This window comes from Diadema antillarum, unplaced genomic scaffold (assembly GCF_040938485.1).
Source record: "Diadema antillarum isolate AM-2024a unplaced genomic scaffold, OU_Dant_1.0 scf00000017, whole genome shotgun sequence".
NCBI lineage: Eukaryota > Metazoa > Echinodermata > Echinoidea > Diadematoida > Diadematidae > Diadema > Diadema antillarum.
Window position 1 is genome coordinate 3569243 of NW_027270906.1, and position 22051 is coordinate 3591293.

Sequence of the window (22051 nt, forward strand, 5' to 3'; positions counted from 1 at the left end):
GTTTTAAAATGTTGCAATTGTATTCAATGCCACAAAACAACAGTAATTTCAACCGAACATCTGTATCACAGATAACATAAATGTGGAATATTTTGTGGTGGGCATTTTCACACATTTGCATAATGTGATACCAGTGCAGAAGTAAGGCGACCAAATATACTGATCGATACATTTCATCTAAAACGCACATAATAAACCTCACTCTACAGTGAAAATTTCATTCTGTTAAAATTTGTTTTTGTTTTACTGTCTTGTTTTTTATTTCAGGCTGTATGATAAACCTACTGCATGCAACTACAACACACATTGCCTACTCACCTGTACATGGGTGAAGTATTTAAACTTTTTGCACTTAGATGCGTTGAACACAACATGTGCATTTACTAAAAGAGCACTGTGGTACAAATGCCTGTTAAATCCTTCAAGCATGAAAAGATTAGACTTTTAGTCTCGTGTGCCTATAGTTGGATGATTAGGATTAATGATGGATTACAACATAAAATCAAACGGCTCTCACAGCATGATGCTGGAAACTGTGTGAAATTATATGACATGCTGTTAGCATAATAAGGATGAAAGTGAAATAAAACTCTAGCAAATATGATCGCAAAGTTAACATCTATTTCACAGGCATTAATAGCATTCTATACCATAATAAAATGCATTTGAGTTTGACACATGCAGTTCCCATTGACACTAATGACATATATGGGTCATTCCATGAAGTTGGGTACACAAAGTGTGACATGAGGCTCAAAATTTCAAAACTAATGCAGAGCTTAGTTATTGTCATCTCAAGAAACATAGATACATGGAGTATATCAAACAAACTATTAGAAGTTTGAATCTTGCAGCATAGCCACTACACATCATCACACATTCAAGATAACGCCCACTTGTTTCACATGTAACAGGGACACCAACCTTCCAATTTGATCTGAAGAAAATCTGCTTTTTCTCTTAGTTTGCCACAAGATATTTATAAATCAAGAAATATTTGGAAAGTATGTTGTGCCTCTTTCCACACCAGCAACAGCAAAAAATACCAATCGAAAGTTAAAAATTTTAAAAATCCTACAACATTTTCTTATTAGAAAGGTCTGCAGACAGTTTAAGGGGTCAATTTTGAAATTCAATCTTAATGTAAATATATCTTTGAAATGCTGCACAACTAATACTGGAAACAGGGTGAAGTATAAGAGGACATGCTAATGCCTAAATAAGATCAGAAAGTGAAAAGGTTAACAAATACAAAAAGACTCTATTTTCCCAAAACCTTGTTTGAGGTTTCACATGTAACGATTACACAAAGATTCCGGTGTCCTGTTACATGTGAAACACTGAAACATAGTCCTTTTTGTTAATATTCTTTGAAATGAAGCATGAATAATAGAGGAAATATGGTGAGCCATAGGGGGACATGCTAATGTTTATAAGATCAGAAAATAAATATGCAAAATGACATACAAAAATGACTACTTTGCCCAAAACTTCATTTACGGTTTCACATGTAACAATTACACAGATTTTCTGGTGTCCTGTTACATGTGAAACACTAAAATAGTGTCCTATTTGTTAATATTCTTTTAAATGTAGCATGAATAATAAAGGAAATAGAGTGAAGCATAAGAGGACAGGTTGATGTTTAAATAAGATCGGAGAGTAAAGATGCGGACATACAGAAAATGACTATTTGCCCAAACTTCATTTTAAGGTTTCACAGGTAACAATTACACAGAGATTATGGTGTCCTGTTACATGTGAAACAATAAATTTGTCTCTCGATTTATAAGACTTTCAACATTTTTAAATTTCAAGTAATGACTGAGAATAATTATATAAAGATATATATAAGAATTTTATTCTTATAATTATAATGTATTTGTCCCAAAGTTTATTTGGTGGTTTCACATGTAACAAAGACACCAAGATACCGGTGTCCTGTTACATGTGAAACACTAAAATAGTGTCCTATTTGTTAATATTCTTTTAAATGTAGCATGAATAATAAAGGAAATAGAGTGAAGCATAAGAGGACAGGTTAATGTTTAAATAAGATCGGAGAGTAAAGATGCGGACACATATACAAAATGACTATTTGCCCAAACTTCATTTTAAGGTTTCACATGTAACAATTACACAAAGATTCTGGTGTCCTGTTACATGTGAAACAATAAATTTGTCTTTCGATTTATCAGACTTTCAACATTTTTAAATTTCAAGTAATGACTGAGAATAATTATATAAAGATATATATAAGAATTTTATTCTTATGATTATAATGTATTTGTCCCAAAGTTTATTTGGTGGTTTCACATGTAACAAAGACACCAAGATACCGGCGTCCTGTTACACGTGAAACATCAAATTGCTAGTTTTACTCAAATAATGCATGTATCTCATTATTTTTGTTTGATTTTCTTCAAGAACAGCTTTTAATTGAACAAAAATAAGCAATCACATGGATAATTTTAATTAATTACAATCGTTTACCCTTCTTTGAAAGATTATCTTTCCTCCTACACAATGTACAGATTACAGAAAACTTGATGCATGTAGTCTGGGTAGGCTCAAATTTAATGTGCATGCCTATCACAATGACATATTGAACGACAGAATTATAATTTTATTCATTAATTCAAAATGAAATTCCCAATATCTTCAGATTTTGTTACAACTCATATTCACATTTTCTTGCATGTTACCTTACTAATATTTTTGGCACTCCAGTTCTTGTATTGGTTTATCAATGCGTTTTCAAGTTACAGTGACTTTTATATTTACATCCATATTCTTGCATGTACATTATATTGATACTATTTTATTACAATACTTTTAATTTTAGTCACATAGTGCCTGCATTTTGCTTTTGTTCAAGTTTTGAAGTTATTACAGGAATTCTAACTTTGAATTTCTTTGCCATCACCGTTGTGATGAACACTACATTTTTTAATACAGGGGAATCTTGTTATAAAGAACAGTAGAACACTGATCTGACGAACTCCACTACTACAATGTAATCTTTCTTGTCCCACTTCTTTGTATTCTTTTGTGTTACTAGTAGAACATATTTACAATATAACACACTAATTTATATGGTCTTAAGGACCTCACTATAATGAAGTTCCCTATACTCATAATACTTATGTATAATAGCCCTGATACTATCAAGGTTTCAATACAGCAATCTAACTTTGATGGTCCCAAGAAATTTAAGAATCTTGTTCTCGGTTCCCCTGTATTGTTAACTTGTGTCATTCTATTTAGTATTAAAGTAATGTCACATAAAAACTTGATTTCTGATTAGCATACAAATATCAATTCTATTAAATGAATTAAAAATTAAGTTCCTAAACCATGAATTATAACAATATCTTGTTGATTTAAGATTTTCCTGTTTCTCATGAGTTGTCAACAGTTTTTTATATGAGCATGTGTGTTTGTTTTTCAATCAATGTTTTGATTCAGAATTCAAACTTCATTTTTCACATGAAAAATTCCAAATAACCCATACTTTCATTTGCATTTTGTTCTAGTTGAGGCCACATGCTACTAGCTCCTCAGCTGATGACTGCAGCGCAGTCCTGCACGTCTACACTAGTGCTGTAGTAAAAAGGTTAACAAAGCAGTAACCAAACCGTCTTTGGTCAAAATGGTTTGGGTTTGGATAACTGTTTTGATTCTCATTATGTTCTGAAAATATTATTACAAATAGAATTACGAGTAAAATTATCACTATAAATATTACCTGCAAAATAATGAAGGAATATGTACAACCTGTATAAAAATTTGTACATTATATGACCGAAACACAACCATATTTTTGAAGTAGGTTAACTGGGTTTTAAAATAACCGAATACTACAGCACTAAGACTCTACACTGAATGATGTGCAGGAGATCCTGGCCAGTAGTGCCTCATAACATAAAAGGATCGAAACAGCTTCGGCATTTGCTAATTTAAATATCTTTCATGGGAAGAATGAAAAAAGGCAAACATACAATGGAATGAGATACGGAAGGTGAATTTTCACCATTAAACATTGTATTTTATTCCTTACATATACTCTTCCAATAAAACATTTTAGAAAATTTGAAGAATGCCAAAGCTGTCCTGAGGCTGTTTTAATTCACATATACATGTTCCTGTTCTAAAATGCAGCATCCTGTCCTACTAATCCTATTCTTCAAGATTGATGAATGTGTCGATTCTAGTTGCCAGTGAACGAAAAGTGTTTTCTTCAAATCCAAGATGTCTTGAGGACACAGGAATTGGTGGAGAGGGGAAGATGGCAAAGATCCCAGTTCTCCGAATCCAGTCTTGCTCCGGTTTGTCTGGCCAAGAGTACTTGTTATCACCCTTATTGAGTAAGAAGTTGATATGTGCATCTTCTCCTTTCAGCTCCAGGACTTCTCCGACCCACCACGTCTTACCATATACAACGGCAACAAAATCCCCAGTTTGAAGGTCCTGAGTTTGGTGATAAGCTGTATATATGAATAAAGATAAAATATCTAAAATTATAAAGTAACAATGCTTTTGCAAAATAGAAGAAAACTGTCACCAATAGACAATTCTCAGATAACCAGTACTGCACGTAACATAATCAGTAAAAGGATCTCCAGTGATCTTTAATATGAAAGAAGACATACATCCTCCTGCATTCAGACATAGTTATTCTGAAAGAGAATTTTGATCCACAGAAAAACTCATTTGAACAGAATTGAACTGGTATGTCTCTCCATAAATCTTGTAACAGCCTCCCTAAATATGCATAAAGTGGAGGTGTGATTAACTTGTTGGGAAAAAAATATCCCTTCACATGTACATAATATATTGCATGTGCAATTGGGTATATTAACTTTAAACATAAATAACACAGACATTTTGGGACTGGAATTGGGTGCAGGTGAGCATGTGTCCCACGTGTGTGTTCATGCTGACTCCATGCTGTAAGTGCACGTGGATACATACGCATTGCAGTGGGTGAGGTCACTGAGGTGTTTAAGTGCACATCAGTATTTTGGTGTGGGTGGACTTAAGCGTTAAAAATGGGGACATTTGCAGGTGTGTGTTCATTTGTGAGGTATGTATAAATGTGTGTGTGTGCGCATGTGTTTGGGTTCATGCTGGTGGGGTTCCAATCCATGTGCGCTATGATTGTTAAAACCTAAATTGCCAAGAACATCAATACATGTGCAGGGACCAATTTCAATGATTAGAACAAGTAAAATCTTAAGTACATTTGTTAACATTATACCACTTGCCATTTTTTTCCTTTGTATATCAGAAAATTTGAAATGATTTCTATGCTTCAGTGCATGATAGTAAATTATTTGAATCTTGAATTGAACTTTGAAAGTTGAGATGTAAAAAATAATTTTTACAAACCTGTAACATGAACCCGAGTGCCAGCAGTAGATGGCGAGTGAGAAGTAGGGAGTTCCATGTGAAGCTGTGTGTCACACGTTGACGAGTGAGAGGTTTGGTCTTCAACATGAAGCTCAGTACCAGTAGACAGCAAGTTAGAAGTTGGGACTTCAACGGGAAGCTGTCTGTCAGACGTAGAAGGCGGGTGGGAAGTTGGAACACCTATGACCACGTTATCTGTGAAAGTTGAAGATTATACATAAAAAAGACCTTAATGGTAGACAATGACTTTTGCATGAAATTTGTCAGAATTAGTGGGAACACTACAGTATTCAAGCAGACAATATTATGAAACCTCTGTGCAACTTTATTTATGGAGTTAAGTTGAAAACTATGATTCAAATTATTTTGGTATATTTATTATAAGGCCTTACATTTATTCTAGACTTAGTCTACCTTTTACAGACCTGTTTGATCGATTGATCATGTTCATGGTATATTTTATCACTAAAAATACAGCAAAAAGAAATAAGTGAATTCTTTACTATGACATTCGTATACCTACTGACATTATTATTTGGATTTTAAGTATTATATTACAGTCCCCGAACGGTAAATGCACTGTTGTTGCTTGAATGCCGACTACACTACAACTGTTATCTTTTGAATTCTACACAACTTTTGATTTCGAAATTTCACAGATATTGCCCAAATACTAATATCTTTGGTTTCAAACAATGATTGGGGCATTTTGTGGGCTCTGCAAAAGGCATTGGCTACCTTAAATGTTTCATCTGAGGGACAAATAAACTGTTTTTCATATCGCCAAAATTAACTCCCTAATATAAAAAAGGGTTGAAGAAAACATAAACAGCGATATTACTGATTTGTACAAACCGGTAACATGCAGTTGTTTCACAGGTGAAGAGGAAGGGGAGGATTCGCTTTCCCAGTAATCATCTGCATCAGTCATGGAAGACGGGCCGTCAGCATCCAAGTCATCATCTGCAACAGTCATGGAAGACGGGTCTTCAGTATCACCTGTATCTGTAAAGAACACCTCACACTTACACAATTTTGCTGTTGTACCACTCTGTAACGAACAAAAACATTGGTCTATCCAAAGAAAAATATGTACAGATAGTGCGCACATATTTAACTCTGTAGTATAGAACAACATTTGGTCATCGTGGCAGCGTATGGCAAGACAATGGTGTAATGTGCAGCAGCAATTCATGAGTTATAAGTTTAAGAACATCTTTCGAAAACCCTGGACTTACAGAAATATATGTTAAAGGCATTGGTTAACAATGAATCCAGTTGAAAAAAATCTGAGCTACATGGTCCCACGTGCTACTAGTAAATCTGATATAGTGTAGAAATGAAGCCCTGCAAAAATTGCTGTGAAAATGATAATTTAAATACTACTGCAAAAATGTAAATTTGCAATGACTGTTTTACGATGCTCAAATTTCCCCATTGGCTATAGTGTTGAATAAACTGTTACTGAAATGGTTCATTCTTTATTCATAGAAATCTGGATAGTGAAGGCAGGATTTTCAAAACTTTTATATTCTTGGCCGTTTATTCATCCACTTGAACATTGTTACACTGCTTAGACATCGCAGTTGTACAATTTTTTAAATCGACCCACAATATTAACCACTGACTTTAAAACAACCAATGAATAAGATGGGTCTGTTTGAAAACTTTCTGCTTGGATCACAAATAACTAGCATTAGTCAATAATACTAAATGAATATATATATTGGCAACCTTCTAGGTAAATATTAAGGTTAATTTAGTTCTTACCATGAGATGTCTCAATCGTAGCAGCAAACAGCTTTTCACTTTTCCAGTCATCTACAGTCCCTCTGCTGTCACACTGCTGATTCCCGAGAACACAGCCTTTACAGAAACAAGACAGGTTCCTTGTCCACAGCCGTCCACTGCTTTCACCCTTTACACAGTGCAGTTGCCTGGTGCCCTTGATGGTCTGGACGTCCTTGTGATCTCTGTTGTGATTCATTTCCTCTACGAAGAACACTTTCCGTTGAAAGTGGAGACATTCGGCTTGGCTTGGTTGTATTGTCAATTCATCTTGGCAGAACTCATATACATCTTTTGCATTGTTCATTACTTTACGCCCAGAACTAATAGCTAATGAAGCTTGTCGTTTCACAACAGCCGTTTCCCCATCGCTCGGACCTTTCCCATGTCTGGCACCAAAATAGTGATGCTCTACTGGAACTTGGTAATGTTGCTGTGCAAGAGCAATGTCCTTGAATGGTCCTCTACTTTTGTATTGGGCTGCACATTGATCTGTAAATCTGATGATCTTGTCAATTTCCATGTTTTGCCGGAGATGCTGTACTGCCTGTGACATGAACTGGTGCACTGCATGATATGTATGTCGATTATCGCCTGTTATGAAGACGAGTGACTCCTGCATTGTCTCATCACATGTTGGACATCTGTGATAGCAAACAATAGGGTGGATTGTGACGTTTGTGTGATACCAATGTGCGCTTTGTATTTCGTCTTGGTACTTGCATACAAAGTTCTCTGCAAAGTCCAAGACCATGACGACCCAGTTGTTTGGCATGTCCTTGGTAAGTGTAGCAAACTGCTGAGATTGCCAAGACGCACTATGCAGATGCTTACTGATAGTGACCGTCTCCCCTTCAAGTTCCTCCAGACATTGAGATACTGTCCCGTCGTTGGTGACAATCTGTTGCTTGGTGATCGTCTTCCCATTCTCGTCCACTCTGACCCGAATCCATTTCTTCCATGTCATATGCTTAGGGCCGTGTTTTTCCACCAGCGGTCTCAGGTAAGATCTCAACAATTTGGGACCACATTCTTTGCATTTCCTCTCGGAGCAATGTCGCATGTACGTCTTCGCTCCTTCAGACTTGGGACACATTGTGACGCGATTCACTGAGTGAACGCCATCAAAGAAGGACTTCATTCCGTAACTGTGTGCTAAATTATTAATTGCTGTTGCCTTCAACTCAATATTTGTGCAGTATTCGCACAAACATGCCCTGAATTTGATTGATCCTTGGAGCTTTACATGATGTGGCCGGAGGCTGTAGAATGTTTTTGCACCTACTTTCATGTCTGGATTCTGTGATTTGAACTTCAAGAACAAAGCCGCCACTGACTGTTGAAGATATCGAATATTTTTCATGGTCTTCATGGATACCATTTTCTTATCAGGCAGGTCGATGGCTGATTCTTCGTAGAACGAGATGACTGCGCTTGCTACCTCTGGGGACAGCTTTCTCTTGTCGTGCATTTGCTTCTTCTTGCTTGCCGAGGAGATGATCTTGCGGCCCATCTGCAAGAGAGCCGATCCTTTTTTCTGAAGTCGGTACTTGCTCAAGATCTTTAGTGATGCAGCAATACTCCTTCTTTTTTCTAGGTCTTTCTTCTTCTTGCTCCTCTTTAGTCTGCCCATTTCCTCACTAATGCTTGATGTCAGGAGATTTTGGACTTCATGATGGGCATCCTCAAGGCCAGTGTGCATTCCTCTCTTCTTCAGTGCTGCACGCTTTTTTGGAGAGGACTTCTGAAATAGATCTATCATCGTAGAAACACACTTTTCTCGGTCTTGTGGCATAACTGCCCTTACTCTCTCCAAACTTTTTCTTCTAGCCGAAGAACTTCTCACGTCACATCCTGCAGATGAGAGTTTCTTGCGAGTGACTTCCAACTCCGCATGTTTCTGATCGAATGCCTCTGCAATTTCTTTCAAACGTTCCTCTTCTTTCTTTAGCTCTGCTTCTCGAGCCTTGAGCTTCTGCGATTCAATCCACATAAGCTTTTCTTTTTCTTTTTTCTGCTTGTATTTCTCTCGTCGCATTGCGTTGTATTGCTCATGTTCTTCTTTTGACATTGCTGCTCGTCTCTCTCGCTTCTTTCTTGCCTGTGCTTGTAATTTTTCTTTTTGCCTTTTGTCTTGAGCTCTGGTGCTAGGTGTTTGTTTCATTTTGTTTGATTGAAGCCGTAGTTGCTCCTCCTTTTTCTTTGCTCTCATTTTCCTCATTCGCAGAGCTGCAGTCGCATTACACCGCTTCTTTTGTTCTAGGAACTTTTCAGACTTTTCCTTCTCTTCAGTGGAGATATTTCTCTTCTTTAAGGTGGACTCCGCTAGGGACATTTCGATCCTCTGTAACTTGTTATATTCCGCAGCTTTTTTCAACAATTTTGTGTATTCTTGTGGGTTGTTGGCCTTCAACTTATGTCGCCACTTTGTTGTTCGGGAAGCAGCTTCATTACTGTTTACTAACTTTACTGTTGACTGTTTTTTTGAGGGCTTCCGGGCCTCCGAATCAATACTACATCGCAACCGAAGATGGAAAGGCTTTTTCTTAGCCATGTCTATCGGTGTTTAACCAGCCTGAACTTGAAGTAATCATAAGTTGGAAGGAGGGGGGGGGGGGGCTGTAGGGGGGAAAAGACAACATTAAAATTAAAATAAAATTAAAACTGAAATGTAGTTCAAATATGATTTGCAGATTACAATATATATTCTGGCAACCTTCTAGGTAAATATGAACACTACATTTTTTAATACAGGGGAATCTTGTTATAAAGAACAGTAGAACAGTGATCTTTATATCGAGTTTCCACTGTACCTCAAATTTATATCGGGTTGTATATTAATGGCATTATTTGAATTGTATTTTGAAGGGTGCCCTCTGCGATTAAATGGTCATTTTTAAACTTAGAAACACTAGCGAAGTAAACTTCATGTGCAAATTTTGCCGTTTGTAAGATAGACAGAGACTAGTGTCATATTAGTAGTAACTTGTATGGTTGAGGGCCCCTAGTTTCGGTAAACTAGCGATTGTCAGCCTCCTTAGTGAAATATTTTATTTTCTAAATGACCTAAAATTTAGCTCAGAATGTGCTATAAATCCTGCATATTGACATCGTGTTGTCACACTCTCGATGAGGTCATCCCATACGGAAATATCGTCGAGAATAGCGTGCGACGTTCTTCTGCATGCGCCTGTCCTTGTGGAACCTTGTTCTCAGCAAACTATCTCACCAATAAATTACGTTTGGTTTATGTGGTGATAACTCAATAAGGAAGTCTTATACTACAGCAAGAGGTCATACCAAGGAGGTACTAGGCAAGCGTAGTACCTCCTTGGTCATACTAGTCTAGACTCGATACTACTAAAGGGCGCTGATGTCGTCGTTTACCACCAGACTTCCATGTGTAATCAACTACATGTATTTACTTACATAAAAAGACACGAGTGGGACTAAAGATGCAATATCATTACGAATTACTTTACTCGCGCCGATTGTGGTTTTTTTTTTAATGAAATATTCTTCGAGGCTCTGCCCACACAATTTCGTTAACTGTGGGTATAATCTACGAAATATCGATCATAAAGTGTAATATAAGTACGATACGATCATGTCAGAACATGAGAAAGATAGCTAGCCTACCTTGTCAAAAGCGACACGTCGTTTCCATCGTAACAGCTGCCCACGAAACACAAAAGCGGCTTGAGCTGTTCTAACCGGTCGTCTGCAAGCCGATCGCACTCGTCACATTCAAGTCGCATCATCCGGAAACCCGGGCAATGTGTCGTCAACTCGTGAGCGTACGTCATTTGCCGAATGGATCGTGGAGAATTGTTCCCATCGTAACTTTTTCCACGGACACGAAGAAAATATACAAGCACCTTATTCCTCCGTATTTTCCAAAAGCAGTCAAACGCGATTGTTTCTTTTCACAGTTTTAAAGATCCATTGACAACTAACATATATAAGACATTTCTTGCCATGTTTCTCTCGTATTTCTGCAGTTTTCCACTCGCAAATATTTAATCCTCATTACCATTTCGCGGACACGAAATGTTACGATAGTAACATGATCCCATAAGAGGTAATTTTCCAAGAAAAACCTCTTCATTGGGGAATTGTCTATTAGTGCCGACTATGAGAGTTAATAATGTGAATAAATACACAACTCATTTTTCTTTACTGTAAATTGTATTTATGTAATATTCAAACAACACAAACAATGTTTTGATGTCACAAAAGAAACACAAAAATTACAAAAAAATAACATTTTTAATCATCAAAAAACGGGATTTTCATAAAGTCTCAACTATGCCCTTTTGATAATATATTCTATCACTCCTCATTAATCAGACAATGTGGATATTAGATTAAAATAACTTTTGTTGGGACCTCTGAAAACAGATACATAACATGATGAACAGTACTGCCCATTGTGTACCCAACTTCATGGAATGACCCATATGTTAAATGGGATATAATATGCTAAATGGGCTAGAACTGTTGCCAGTGAGCCACAATTTGCACCAAATTTGAGACTGCACTTGTAATTGTGTTTGACATTCATCTAAAATGTTCACACTATAATGTAGAACAATGGTTCAGGTGATGCCCCATACTAAAATATGACATTTACAAATAATAGTCAGGTGTCATCAAATTTGCAAAGTTTGCAGAAATTTGCTGACTGATGCCTCTCATTGCAATGGTAAAAATAGAGCATTAACATATATTGATATGGGCAAATGTTCTTTCAGCAACATTTCGTCTGTTTATGCAAGCTATATAAGATTTTTTTTTTTCTCTCATGATCACTGAACTCCCAGCTAATCCCAGTAGCTACTTTCCATCTAAATCTTCCCCATGGTGACAATGCATAATTCTTTAAATGTCCACAATGTAAAGCACGCTGCAAGAGGCTACAATATCACACATATTGACAGAGGAATCTCATTAAATTGAATTGCTGCTGTGGTTATAAAAAAAAAGTGTGTCTAAACACCCACTCAAAAGACTTTATTGATACAGGGTTTGTTTGATGAAATGCTGCTGACTCTTACCCCATGCAATGAATACTACCCTGTGACTACAAAAAAGCAGGCCGACTACAATGCCATACCAGACTGCACCTTTCTGCATTGTGACCTCACATAAGGGTAGTATACGTTGATTTCAGTCACATATTTTTGATCCCTAAGTCATATCAACAAACATCCCATCGGCAAACAACAATGAACAGTTTTCTACCCTGGAATGCTGAAAGCTAAAGCCCCAGAATAGGTTTGGAGATATGTACATCTCTTCTCTTTTACAAAAATATGTCTCAAACTCATCACTGTATGACGGACCAATAAACCTATAGGTCTGTACAAATCGCTTCATTAAAAGGGAATACTGGTATAATATGTTAGTTGGTCATGAGCACATGTTTAACCTCGGGCACTGCAGTGCTGTTATTGCTATTATAATTGTTGTTATTATTGCCTACACAACAAGCATTCAATGATTAAGTTGAGATGTTGGCAGGAAACTAATTTCAGTCACTTGCAAATTATTAGTTACGTTCAGACGACAAGCCTTAACCTCGAGGTTAGAGCTTGTACTTAGGGACTGTGAAGACGCACTCGTAGTTAGCTAACCTCGAGGTTTGCTCGATGTTAAGAGCCACGAGAAATCTTATGGTTAGCGCTCTAACCACGAGCCGCGGGGGGTCCCCACTCGTAGTTAGGCACCGTGTGGACACAAAAATCAACGCACTCAAGGGGGCAGGAATTTAACCTTGAGGTTTCGTAACCTCGAGGTTAAGATTCGTCATGTGGACGCACTTCGTAGTTAGGGGGCAAGAGCTTAACCTCGAGGTTTCCTAACCTCGAGGTTGGGGCCTGTAGTCTGAACATAACTATTATGAGGGGACTCAACTAAAATTGGCTTTTTAGTGAGCCCATGACAAGGGGATAGCCGTTCATCACTGGAGTAGCACCAGCCTATCAGCTACTGGTGATATGCCTGCATCTTTTTACCACGTGGCACGACGCAAAATATTTGAGAGGTGATTGCGTAACCGCCAGCAACTGTCATTATATTTCAGGCGCATAATTAAGAAGAAAGAAGGGCAACTTAACTGATCATCAAAATCTACGACATTACTGGCATCAAACAAACTTGTTCCCTTTTTGATCTCACTGGTAGGCTGTGCCTCAATGGTGATAACCTCAGAGAAAAGCAGAAATACTCTGTCTTAACCCGTTGAGGAGAAGTTGGTTTTTGCTATAACAAGCATTTCCCATAGGCACCTGCTAAGTATACTCAGGACTAGTCCTCAATGGGTTAAAGACCTTGAGTGTGGGACAACATAGAGTGGGAGGGCTTGCCTGGATTAGTTATATTCGAACATCCCTGTAACAAGTTGTATAGCTTTATCACTGATTTCTGGTGTAAGTACACACACAGCTGAAAAATCCCAACTGGAGTCGACTGTAACCGACGAGTGTACACATTGATGCACATATTCACTGACACGTGGCAGACAAGTGCTATTCGTGAGTTTTCAGTCCCATAACATCATAAATTGTATTATTTTACATATAGTGTGGAGAGCTTCAACGAGTAAAATCAACTTGATGGGAATGGAAAGCTTTTTTTTAAAGGTTCCAGTTCTAAATCATTCCACCATAGAATTTAAAAAAAAAAGGTATATACCTCTACAAGCATCAAAAGTACAGCAAACAGCTGTAGACTAGAGTACAGTGAACAAGGGAAGAAAAAAAAAATTGCGCAGAAACTGTCGGGGCAAACATTTATTGGCAAATTTCAGTCCTGCTGTTTGCCGTCTGATCAGACAAGTGTACATCTTTGCCCTTAACCTGGAGTGACATATACCAGATGGTGCAGTGTTCTGTTAAAGCCATAGTGTGGCTTTACCAACGAGCCATTACTTATCAAAGTATCTAAATCTGGGTATGGCTGATACAGGAACTTTTCATCTACTCCAAAATCTAGATTACAGCAAGAACACAAAATTATGTAACCTATAGGAAACAATATGCTCCCAACCATCTAAATGTTCATGGGTATACCTTACTAGGAAAAAAAGTTACAGGTGCCATTATTTTTCAGTTATGACACATACTCACACTTGTCAAAGTACTGGCTTTATATCAATGCCCATAAGTTCGTATAATACTTGATACATTCTCTTTTTGTATTGTATCTATTGAAAAAAAAAACAAATAAAAATGCCACATACTGTTATGAGGTACTCCAAATTCATAACAGTGTTCACACACACCAAAATTAATGGTTTTCAAACATCGATTTTGCAACACAATGCAAAAATTATGAATTCTTTATGTGGGAATGGGCCTTGTAATGCAGCTTAAAGAGCAGCTGCTTTTCCATTCATTGATAAAAGGAGTGGAATAGCTAGCAGCCATATGTTGCCTAGCAATAACGATACATGCATTTCCATTCCAGTGTCAGATTCAGTGAAACAAGTTGACCGATGGATAAACTCTGCATATAATAGGCCCGTTCACACACAAGGGAAAAAGTGAGATTTAAAAATCGATTTTCTTATCGCGATCAAAATTTTGAAATTTTTTCCGTGGGGACAGAAAAATTTCACTAATTTTCACGATCCTAATCACGATCCAACTCGCACTATTAGTGCAATTTTTCAGAATAATCGCAATTATTTTGCCGAGCGTCGTGTGTGTGAGCGCGATCGAGATTCGGAAATCGGTATTTTTAATCCCATCGTTCGTAGCGTATGAACGTCAACATTATTGGGACCGCGGGGTCAGTCTTCGGTCATGCACGTTTCGCGCATGCGCAATTTGGGCACTGATCGTTCCTTCCTTGCTGCAAAGTACGATTTTTCCTTGTGTATGAACAGTCAAAAAAAAAAAAATCTAAATTTGGATCGCGATTGTAATTTCAATTTTCGCTGTGTGTGCACGGGCCTATTATTGGAAAGAGCCCCATGCATAGTCATTAGAGCTAGGCTTGCTTTTTCGCTACCCTGCAAAATAACTGTTCTGCCAATGTATATAGTAATTGACAAGCCATGGTCTGATAGACATTCAGATACATATTTCACATGCACTCAGACTTGATTTGCACTATTACTTCTATCACAAAGAATTTCACAGACAAACTGTAATTTAGCAAAATTTACTGCAGAGGCTTTATACACCACCAATTATGATGTCATAGACGTACAACAATGCATGAGGCATAGAAATACTTGCTCAGTAACAGATCAAGGGAATACATAAGGGTACACTCCAAAAATGGAAGATTTGTGAAATTCTTTCTTTTATTTCTATGGTATCACATATTGCTGTAGAATTTCCTGCCAGAGAGAACATCTCAAATGAAATGGTATATATTTTTGGTTGAGATGAGGATCCAGCCTTTAACTTTTTGCGAGATATATAGAAGCCATGTATGAAATGTTAAAAAGCATATGAAGAGTTTGTTCTCAAAAACCGATAAGTCCATATCTACCAAATGGAGATATTTGCGATCAAAGGTCAAGAAAAATAAGGAGAATAATAAGATTTGACAATAACTTCAAAAATGTACCGTTAATATGTAGTGACCAATATATCATTTAAAAGGTATTATTTTGTACTTTATGACATGTACCGTACTTCAAAAATGGACTTATCGGTTTTTGCGAACACACTCTTCATATAATCTCAGAGGATTTCAAAGTTTATTTGTTGAAAATCTGTTTAGATATGGCTGAAATATCCAAAACAGGTAAAACAAAGCAATCTTTACATGTGGGTCCTACCTTTTATTAAGATTGATTTGTATTGGATATCTAAGCTATTTCAAAACCAATTTTCATTAAATAAATGTTGAATTCCTCTTAGAATTATATACTCTTTCATATTCCATAACAGGTTTCTCATTGTCTCACAAAAAGAGTTGGAAACTTGAAGCTCCATCTCAACCAAAACTATATCATCCCTTTAAATGTGAAAGGGGTATAACTCTCTTCTTTGGCAGAGACACACATCTGTCACATCACTGCTAACGCCAAAATTTAAGGCCAGTGCTCCATTACAGTTGAGTGGACATTACTACCTGCAAAGAGTGGACTTACAGCTACACTAGTCATATGATCAAAACTCTCATCGTTAATAAACACACAACGTCCATTCACACATGAATTACTGCAGTGTAGTATCTGTTTTTCCATTCCATTGTGAAGTTAATGAATTTTATTGCTGCCACTCACACATGGCCAAAACACTAATTCGCCTGTATGCCAATAACTTTATATCTCGGAATTGTGCATGCCTGAACAATTACCAGAGCATGACCCTGGGAAACCTCATCTCAGTAGGGTCCATGGTCAGACCAACTCATTTCTACATGACAAGCGCTCAGACCTAGTATGGCGTGTTGCATCATATGTGATCATTTCTTTTTAATCAATTTTTGTTTTTAATGTCTTGTTCACACAAACTGCAAAAGAAAAATCATTGCAGGGTGTCAGAGAAAAATGAAGATCCATTCATTTTTGTATCACGATGCAAATGGCGGTAGTTAGTGATTTTCTTGTGTCCATTCACAGTTATTTGTAAAAACCTTTCATTTGGGGCGTGTGTGAATGGGCCCTTCAATCACGCTTTCACTGGACTCCCTAAGAGTATAACCTTCATTTGGTCCACAGCTTAATTACTTCAGCACAGGCTCCTGATGCATGACTGAGTTTTTACTGTATCTTATGCTTTAGAACTGAATCTGTAATCAAAAGTCAACCTGCTGGGAGAAGGGACAGGAGAGAATCTTCATTATTTGATTGAACTTGATTGAAGGGTGAGTGTTTCACTGCACCTCTGTATATCAATCTTTTCCAAAAGACACCTGCTATGTGATGGAAACACACAGGGATGGGGGCAGATATCTCATATAAGCCGTAATGGTAGTCAGTGTTAATGGGTTACAGTCTGGCAAAAACAGTAACAAAATCATCTATCTTCACAAAACAGGGTGGTGGATTGTGTTCTTTATATATTACATACGGTGTACACTTTGAATGTAAACAGCATAGTGAATATTTGTAATGAAATGTTTTTGTTGTAAGAAAAAAAATATCATGAATGATTTATTGCCTTTATATGAACTGGACATTGCTGACCGTTGATGCAAAATTCAACAAAATTACACAGATCTGCTACTAGAACCGCCAGGTAAATGTACCGGTAACCACGCAGTAATATATTTCTGTCAAATCATCTGGTATAACCTGGCCATTTCATATCTATCACCCCAATACTTTAATATCACGGAGAGTTTCATTGAAGTTAGCCCCAATTTTATATTCCCAAACTGTGATTCACTGACAAGTTACTTCCACAAGAGAATTATTTTGCATGCAAAAAAAAAGAAAAAAAAATTAATAATAATAAGAAATAAATAAATAAATTGTTGAAATAAGCTCAAAAGGGACTGGCTTAAACAAAATACAATATGTATCAACTTTGTCAACGTGCCTTTGCAAAAGGAAGTGATAGAAAATAAATGTGTCTCTTTAACCCGTTGAGGACAGTTTGATTTTGCTACAACACGCATTTCCCATTGACATCTGCCTGAGTATACTCGGGACTCGTCCTCAACGGGTTGAAGACTCTTTCAGGTATTAGGTGCATTCAAATGAATTGGCCAGACGAGACATCTCAAATGTATACAAATCTGGAACACAAATCTGCAGATGTGTGATACCAGAACCAGCTGGTGCAATGATCATTCTAGTCACATGACTCTTTGGGTTTCTCAGTTTGCTTCTTGTTGTTGTTGTTGTTGTTGATCTCCTGCAGCTGTCTGGCTGGGAGAAGCATTCAATCTGAGATTGTTCAGAGTGCCAGTGGCATTTCTAGAATGTTGTCATTCCTCGTCCCTACATCTCAGCTCCATTATCTCCACTTTACAAGCATCAAGTTCAATCAGCCACAGATACGTCAGCTAACAAGCCAAATCCATAAGACACGCACAGCGATGGAAGCTCTTGCTTATGTAGTCTTTCAGTGATTTCCATGAAACTTTCTTGACACAATGAAATCTCCAAGCATGCATATTAAACAAATTATATGAAAGTATGAAAATTCTTATAATCGACCAAGCCACAAAAGGGGACAAAAAATTATTTTCAGTATGCCACGAAATACATGTCAGGGTGTTCTCTTGGTAACATATAAGATTTGCGTAAGGACAGTGAAAAATATATCTCAACGGTTTGCAATAAAGCTTGGGAGATTAACAGGGAAAAAATGATTTTATCTCTTCAGGGATAAAATAGAGGAGACATAAACTGACTCTAATTTTTTAATCCACATACTCATAAGCGAGCAGTATTTTTGTATACATCATTTGTATCAAGATAGTTGTTTAAAGAGTCACAAGAATAATCTTATATGGGGTAATGAATATCATCCCTCAAAAAAAAAAAAAAAAATTGTCAGCCTGCCAATTCAACCATGGCACTAAGTATAAAAACAAAATCAGCGTTGCTTTTGAAAATGTAATGTACAAAATGCTTTTCAAATGTTGCTGGCAGTATGTTCTGCAGTATACAGGGAGATGACATGAAAGAGAACAATGATTTTCATTACTAGTTTTTCTTTACAGACACACATAATCCCCTGGCAAAGAGAACTTAAATATGTCATGCCTAAAATGGATGCAAAATGAAGCATTGTGTGGGATTTACGCATCTAATGCAAAAGATACAGCTTTTCAAAGAAAAACTTAGAAGACAATTCTACTCAACTCAAGAAATTACATTAGATGTGATGAAGTTACCTGGAGATGCACTTTCCATGACCTTAAAACATTATCAACTGATCTCCCACTGGGTCAGGATGTTCCTTTCAGCAGGAAACGATATGCATGATGGGATAGCCCTCAGCTGCATGCCACGCCATAATGGCAATCTTATTAATTCAAAAGAGCACGCTTGAGCTGAACTCTTTTATTTTGCAAATTTGGTGACCTTGACATGTTTTCTGGATTCACATGTATGTATTCAATTCACACTTTGATTAATCAGACATACAAAGAAACTAAATAATGCATCATTGTCATTTAGATGTGTTAATATCTAAGGAAGCTAATCTCCCAAGGTAGGTGATCAAAACAATGAATTTGGTTATCTATGAGAACTTATGCAGAGTCAGTATAAGTATGATTTCTTCAGAATGTGAACACACATTGTATCACTTTGCACACAGTATATCACAAGCTTGAAGATTCTTGCAATCATACACAAGTAATGAGAACACCTACTCCTTTCTATAGTACACTGTACATGTAGGTGCAATAACATTATCAGTAATATACCGCCGTATTTCATAATGTGAACACAAATTCACCATATAATACATCACAAAAAACAGTGGTATTTAGGCTTGTATTTCAAACTTTGCACTAAAAATGCATGCAAGATTTGAGTGTAAATCATGTCATAAATACCATTGATCATATAGCAGTCTATTTCTCAGGTGACCCGACACACTTTGTTTCTCTCCCCAATGGAGATACATGTACAAATCGGTATGCATGCACAACGCCTTCGAGAATACAAATGTACCTGGTATTTCACAAATGAGAATGGTACCATGTAAATTACAGTAATATTTATTACAACATCAATTTAAATGTGAATACACACTTATGGCTGATGTTTCTGTTATAACAAAGTTTTTGTTACTACACTTGGAAAATGTACTCACTTTAAAAACATCACTTTAAACGTACCACAAGGAAATATATTGTGTGATTCATTTTCTTTCCCCTTTAGCCCCAAATGCTTCAGTCACCCAATAATGTATGCAATAATGATATTTACTAGCAAAGTAGCATCAATTAGTATTCAAATTTGTTGTATTTGACTGGCAATTAATTGGAGTTATGTTATGTGCCGACACTGAACAAGGCGGTTGGGCGGAAGAGTTGTGACAAAGTATCACCTTGACAGGATGTACATGTATGTTTGTAGGTGAACAGTCCAGGCATGTAAGGTATGTGGCATCTTCGGTTTCATTTTCATCCCAGTTTGATCTTCACATGATCTGCCAATCTCCAGCTGTCGTTGATATTGATACCCAATAAATGAGACCAGACATTGACTACATGATGGTCTGAAAACTAATGAGTCAGAATGCTTTTACAAGAACATTCCTCCATGCAGTGTTCAGAGGGGTCAGTAAGACTGTGGGCATGGGGCACTTGTCCATTTCAATATCACTTTCATATTAGTATTGAATAAAATAATTGGAGATCAGATGATGACTTATACTAAATATAAAGTTTATTAGAATGGAAAGACTGGTATTTTTGACTGCAAAAGTTGCTATTGCATCAAAACTTCATAGTTCACAGAATTCAGTCTGAATCATGACAAAGTTGATCGTATCATTAGTCCTCTGTCTTCAGTCCTAATCTCCATTACGTATATTACTATTATATTTCATTTTATATTTGAAAATGCTACAAAATGTGCTATTTATATACCTAATATCTCTATATATGTGTGTTCTATTTTAAGTAAGGCATCATTTTATAATGTCTTCACCCCATTCATGCATGCTATCAATGTTTTTACTTTTACAGTGTATATAAGGTGATCTTCACATCCATTTCTGACATTTATGAAAGATTCAGTTTTGATGGCAGACAAAGATTTCAAAACATGAATTATCTGAGAGCTTTTAAAACCTGTCACTTTAAGATTTTATTGCTAACTCGCTGCTGATGTGAGAGTCAGGTGATTTCTGATGTTATCTCCAGTCTACCAGACATGTAGGTCATGGTAACTCGTGCTTGAAATAGGCTTGGCAGACTGTACAGCAAATACAGAACACTCTGGCTGTTTTTACACTGGTCGAGAAACGTAACTGCAATGCTGAGTTACGATTACGATTAGAATTATTGTCCGTACACGCGAACGAGAAAGGCTTTGCGGATTCTGTTACTTTGAATATCAGGGTGAGGAGAGGAGGTTTGGCTTCTTGGCAAGTTCTCATCAATCTCTCTTGAGCAGTAAGTAGCACGTGCTTTGACTGTACTGCAGTGCGAGCGTTTGAGGATTGCGGTTTTTCTGCAGAAGTTGATGAAAGGTCACGATAAGCTCCAGCCCCAAAACACAACTGGAGGTCAAACTGCACACACAACTGTTTTGATCCATAATTCTAAAGAATCATATGCAGGGGCGGATCCAGGAATTCTGTAAAGAGGGGGCACATTTACAAAATTAAAGGGAGGGCGCACGCACCCCTCCCCCTTTTTTTTTTCTTTTTCTTTTTGTTTCAACAAAAAAATAAAGGGGGGGGGGGGTGTGCGCCCGGGGCGGTCCTCCCTGGATCCGCCACTGATATGTAATTGGAAAACATCTGCAGACTGTCATTTGAATTATGATTGGAAATACGATTCCAGTTTGCATACACACGGCCAAAATGCATCATTTGAATCACGATTCTAGTCATGCATCATTAGAATCGTGATTCAAATCACTAACTCTCGGTACTTGTGAAAACAGCCCTAGTCAAAACCAGTCTGGCTCATGAACTACAGGCGTGATGCAAAATGGGGGTGGAGCACAATGTGTTTGTTTTTTTCTGACTTGTGCAAATCTTGTCAGGTGGCATTTATGGAGTAGACTAAGGAAACTGGAGAAATCGTGCAGAGCGTGTCTGAGCAATTGTACTACAGAGCTGGATTTATACAGCTTTCCTTTCTTTCTGACGTAGCTCTATGGTGCTGATTCATCAAAGAAGGTCTTGTATGCTTATATATCATTATTTAGCTTATAATGGTTGCACCAAAGCCCCGGAAGAGGAAT

At 37.1% G+C, this 22051-nt stretch overlaps 2 protein-coding genes across 2 annotated transcripts in view; both read right to left on the reverse strand.

Moving 5' to 3' along the window:
* LOC139725767 (piezo-type mechanosensitive ion channel component 1-like) overlaps positions 1-22051 on the reverse strand; it is a 77059-nt gene that overhangs the window by 15453 nt on the left and 39555 nt on the right. The window lies entirely within an intron of this gene.
* On the reverse strand, positions 1950-9794 carry LOC139727322 (uncharacterized). The gene is made up of 4 exons (XM_071638280.1): positions 7183-9794; positions 6268-6417; positions 5392-5607; positions 1950-4487 (listed from the first exon to the last, which is right to left on the reverse strand). The coding sequence occupies exons 1-4, from the start codon at positions 9752-9754 to the stop codon at positions 4180-4182; spliced, it is 3246 nt and encodes a 1081-aa protein (XP_071494381.1). The 5' UTR covers positions 9755-9794; the 3' UTR covers positions 1950-4179.

What these genes read in the sequence shown, in the direction of transcription:
- LOC139727322 (XM_071638280.1), bottom strand. Translation starts at nt 9,754, where the DNA reads ATGGCTAAGAAAAAGCCTTTCCATCTTCGGTTGCGATGTAGTATTGAT. An exon ending in GAAACAACTGCATGTTACCG is followed by an intron (nt 5,608 to 6,267) that starts GTTTGTACAAAT and finishes CAACTTTCACAG; the next exon opens with ATAACGTGGTCATAGGTGTT. An exon ending in CACTCGGGTTCATGTTACAG is followed by an intron (nt 4,488 to 5,391) that starts GTTTGTAAAAAT and finishes TCATATATACAG; the next exon opens with CTTATCACCAAACTCAGGAC.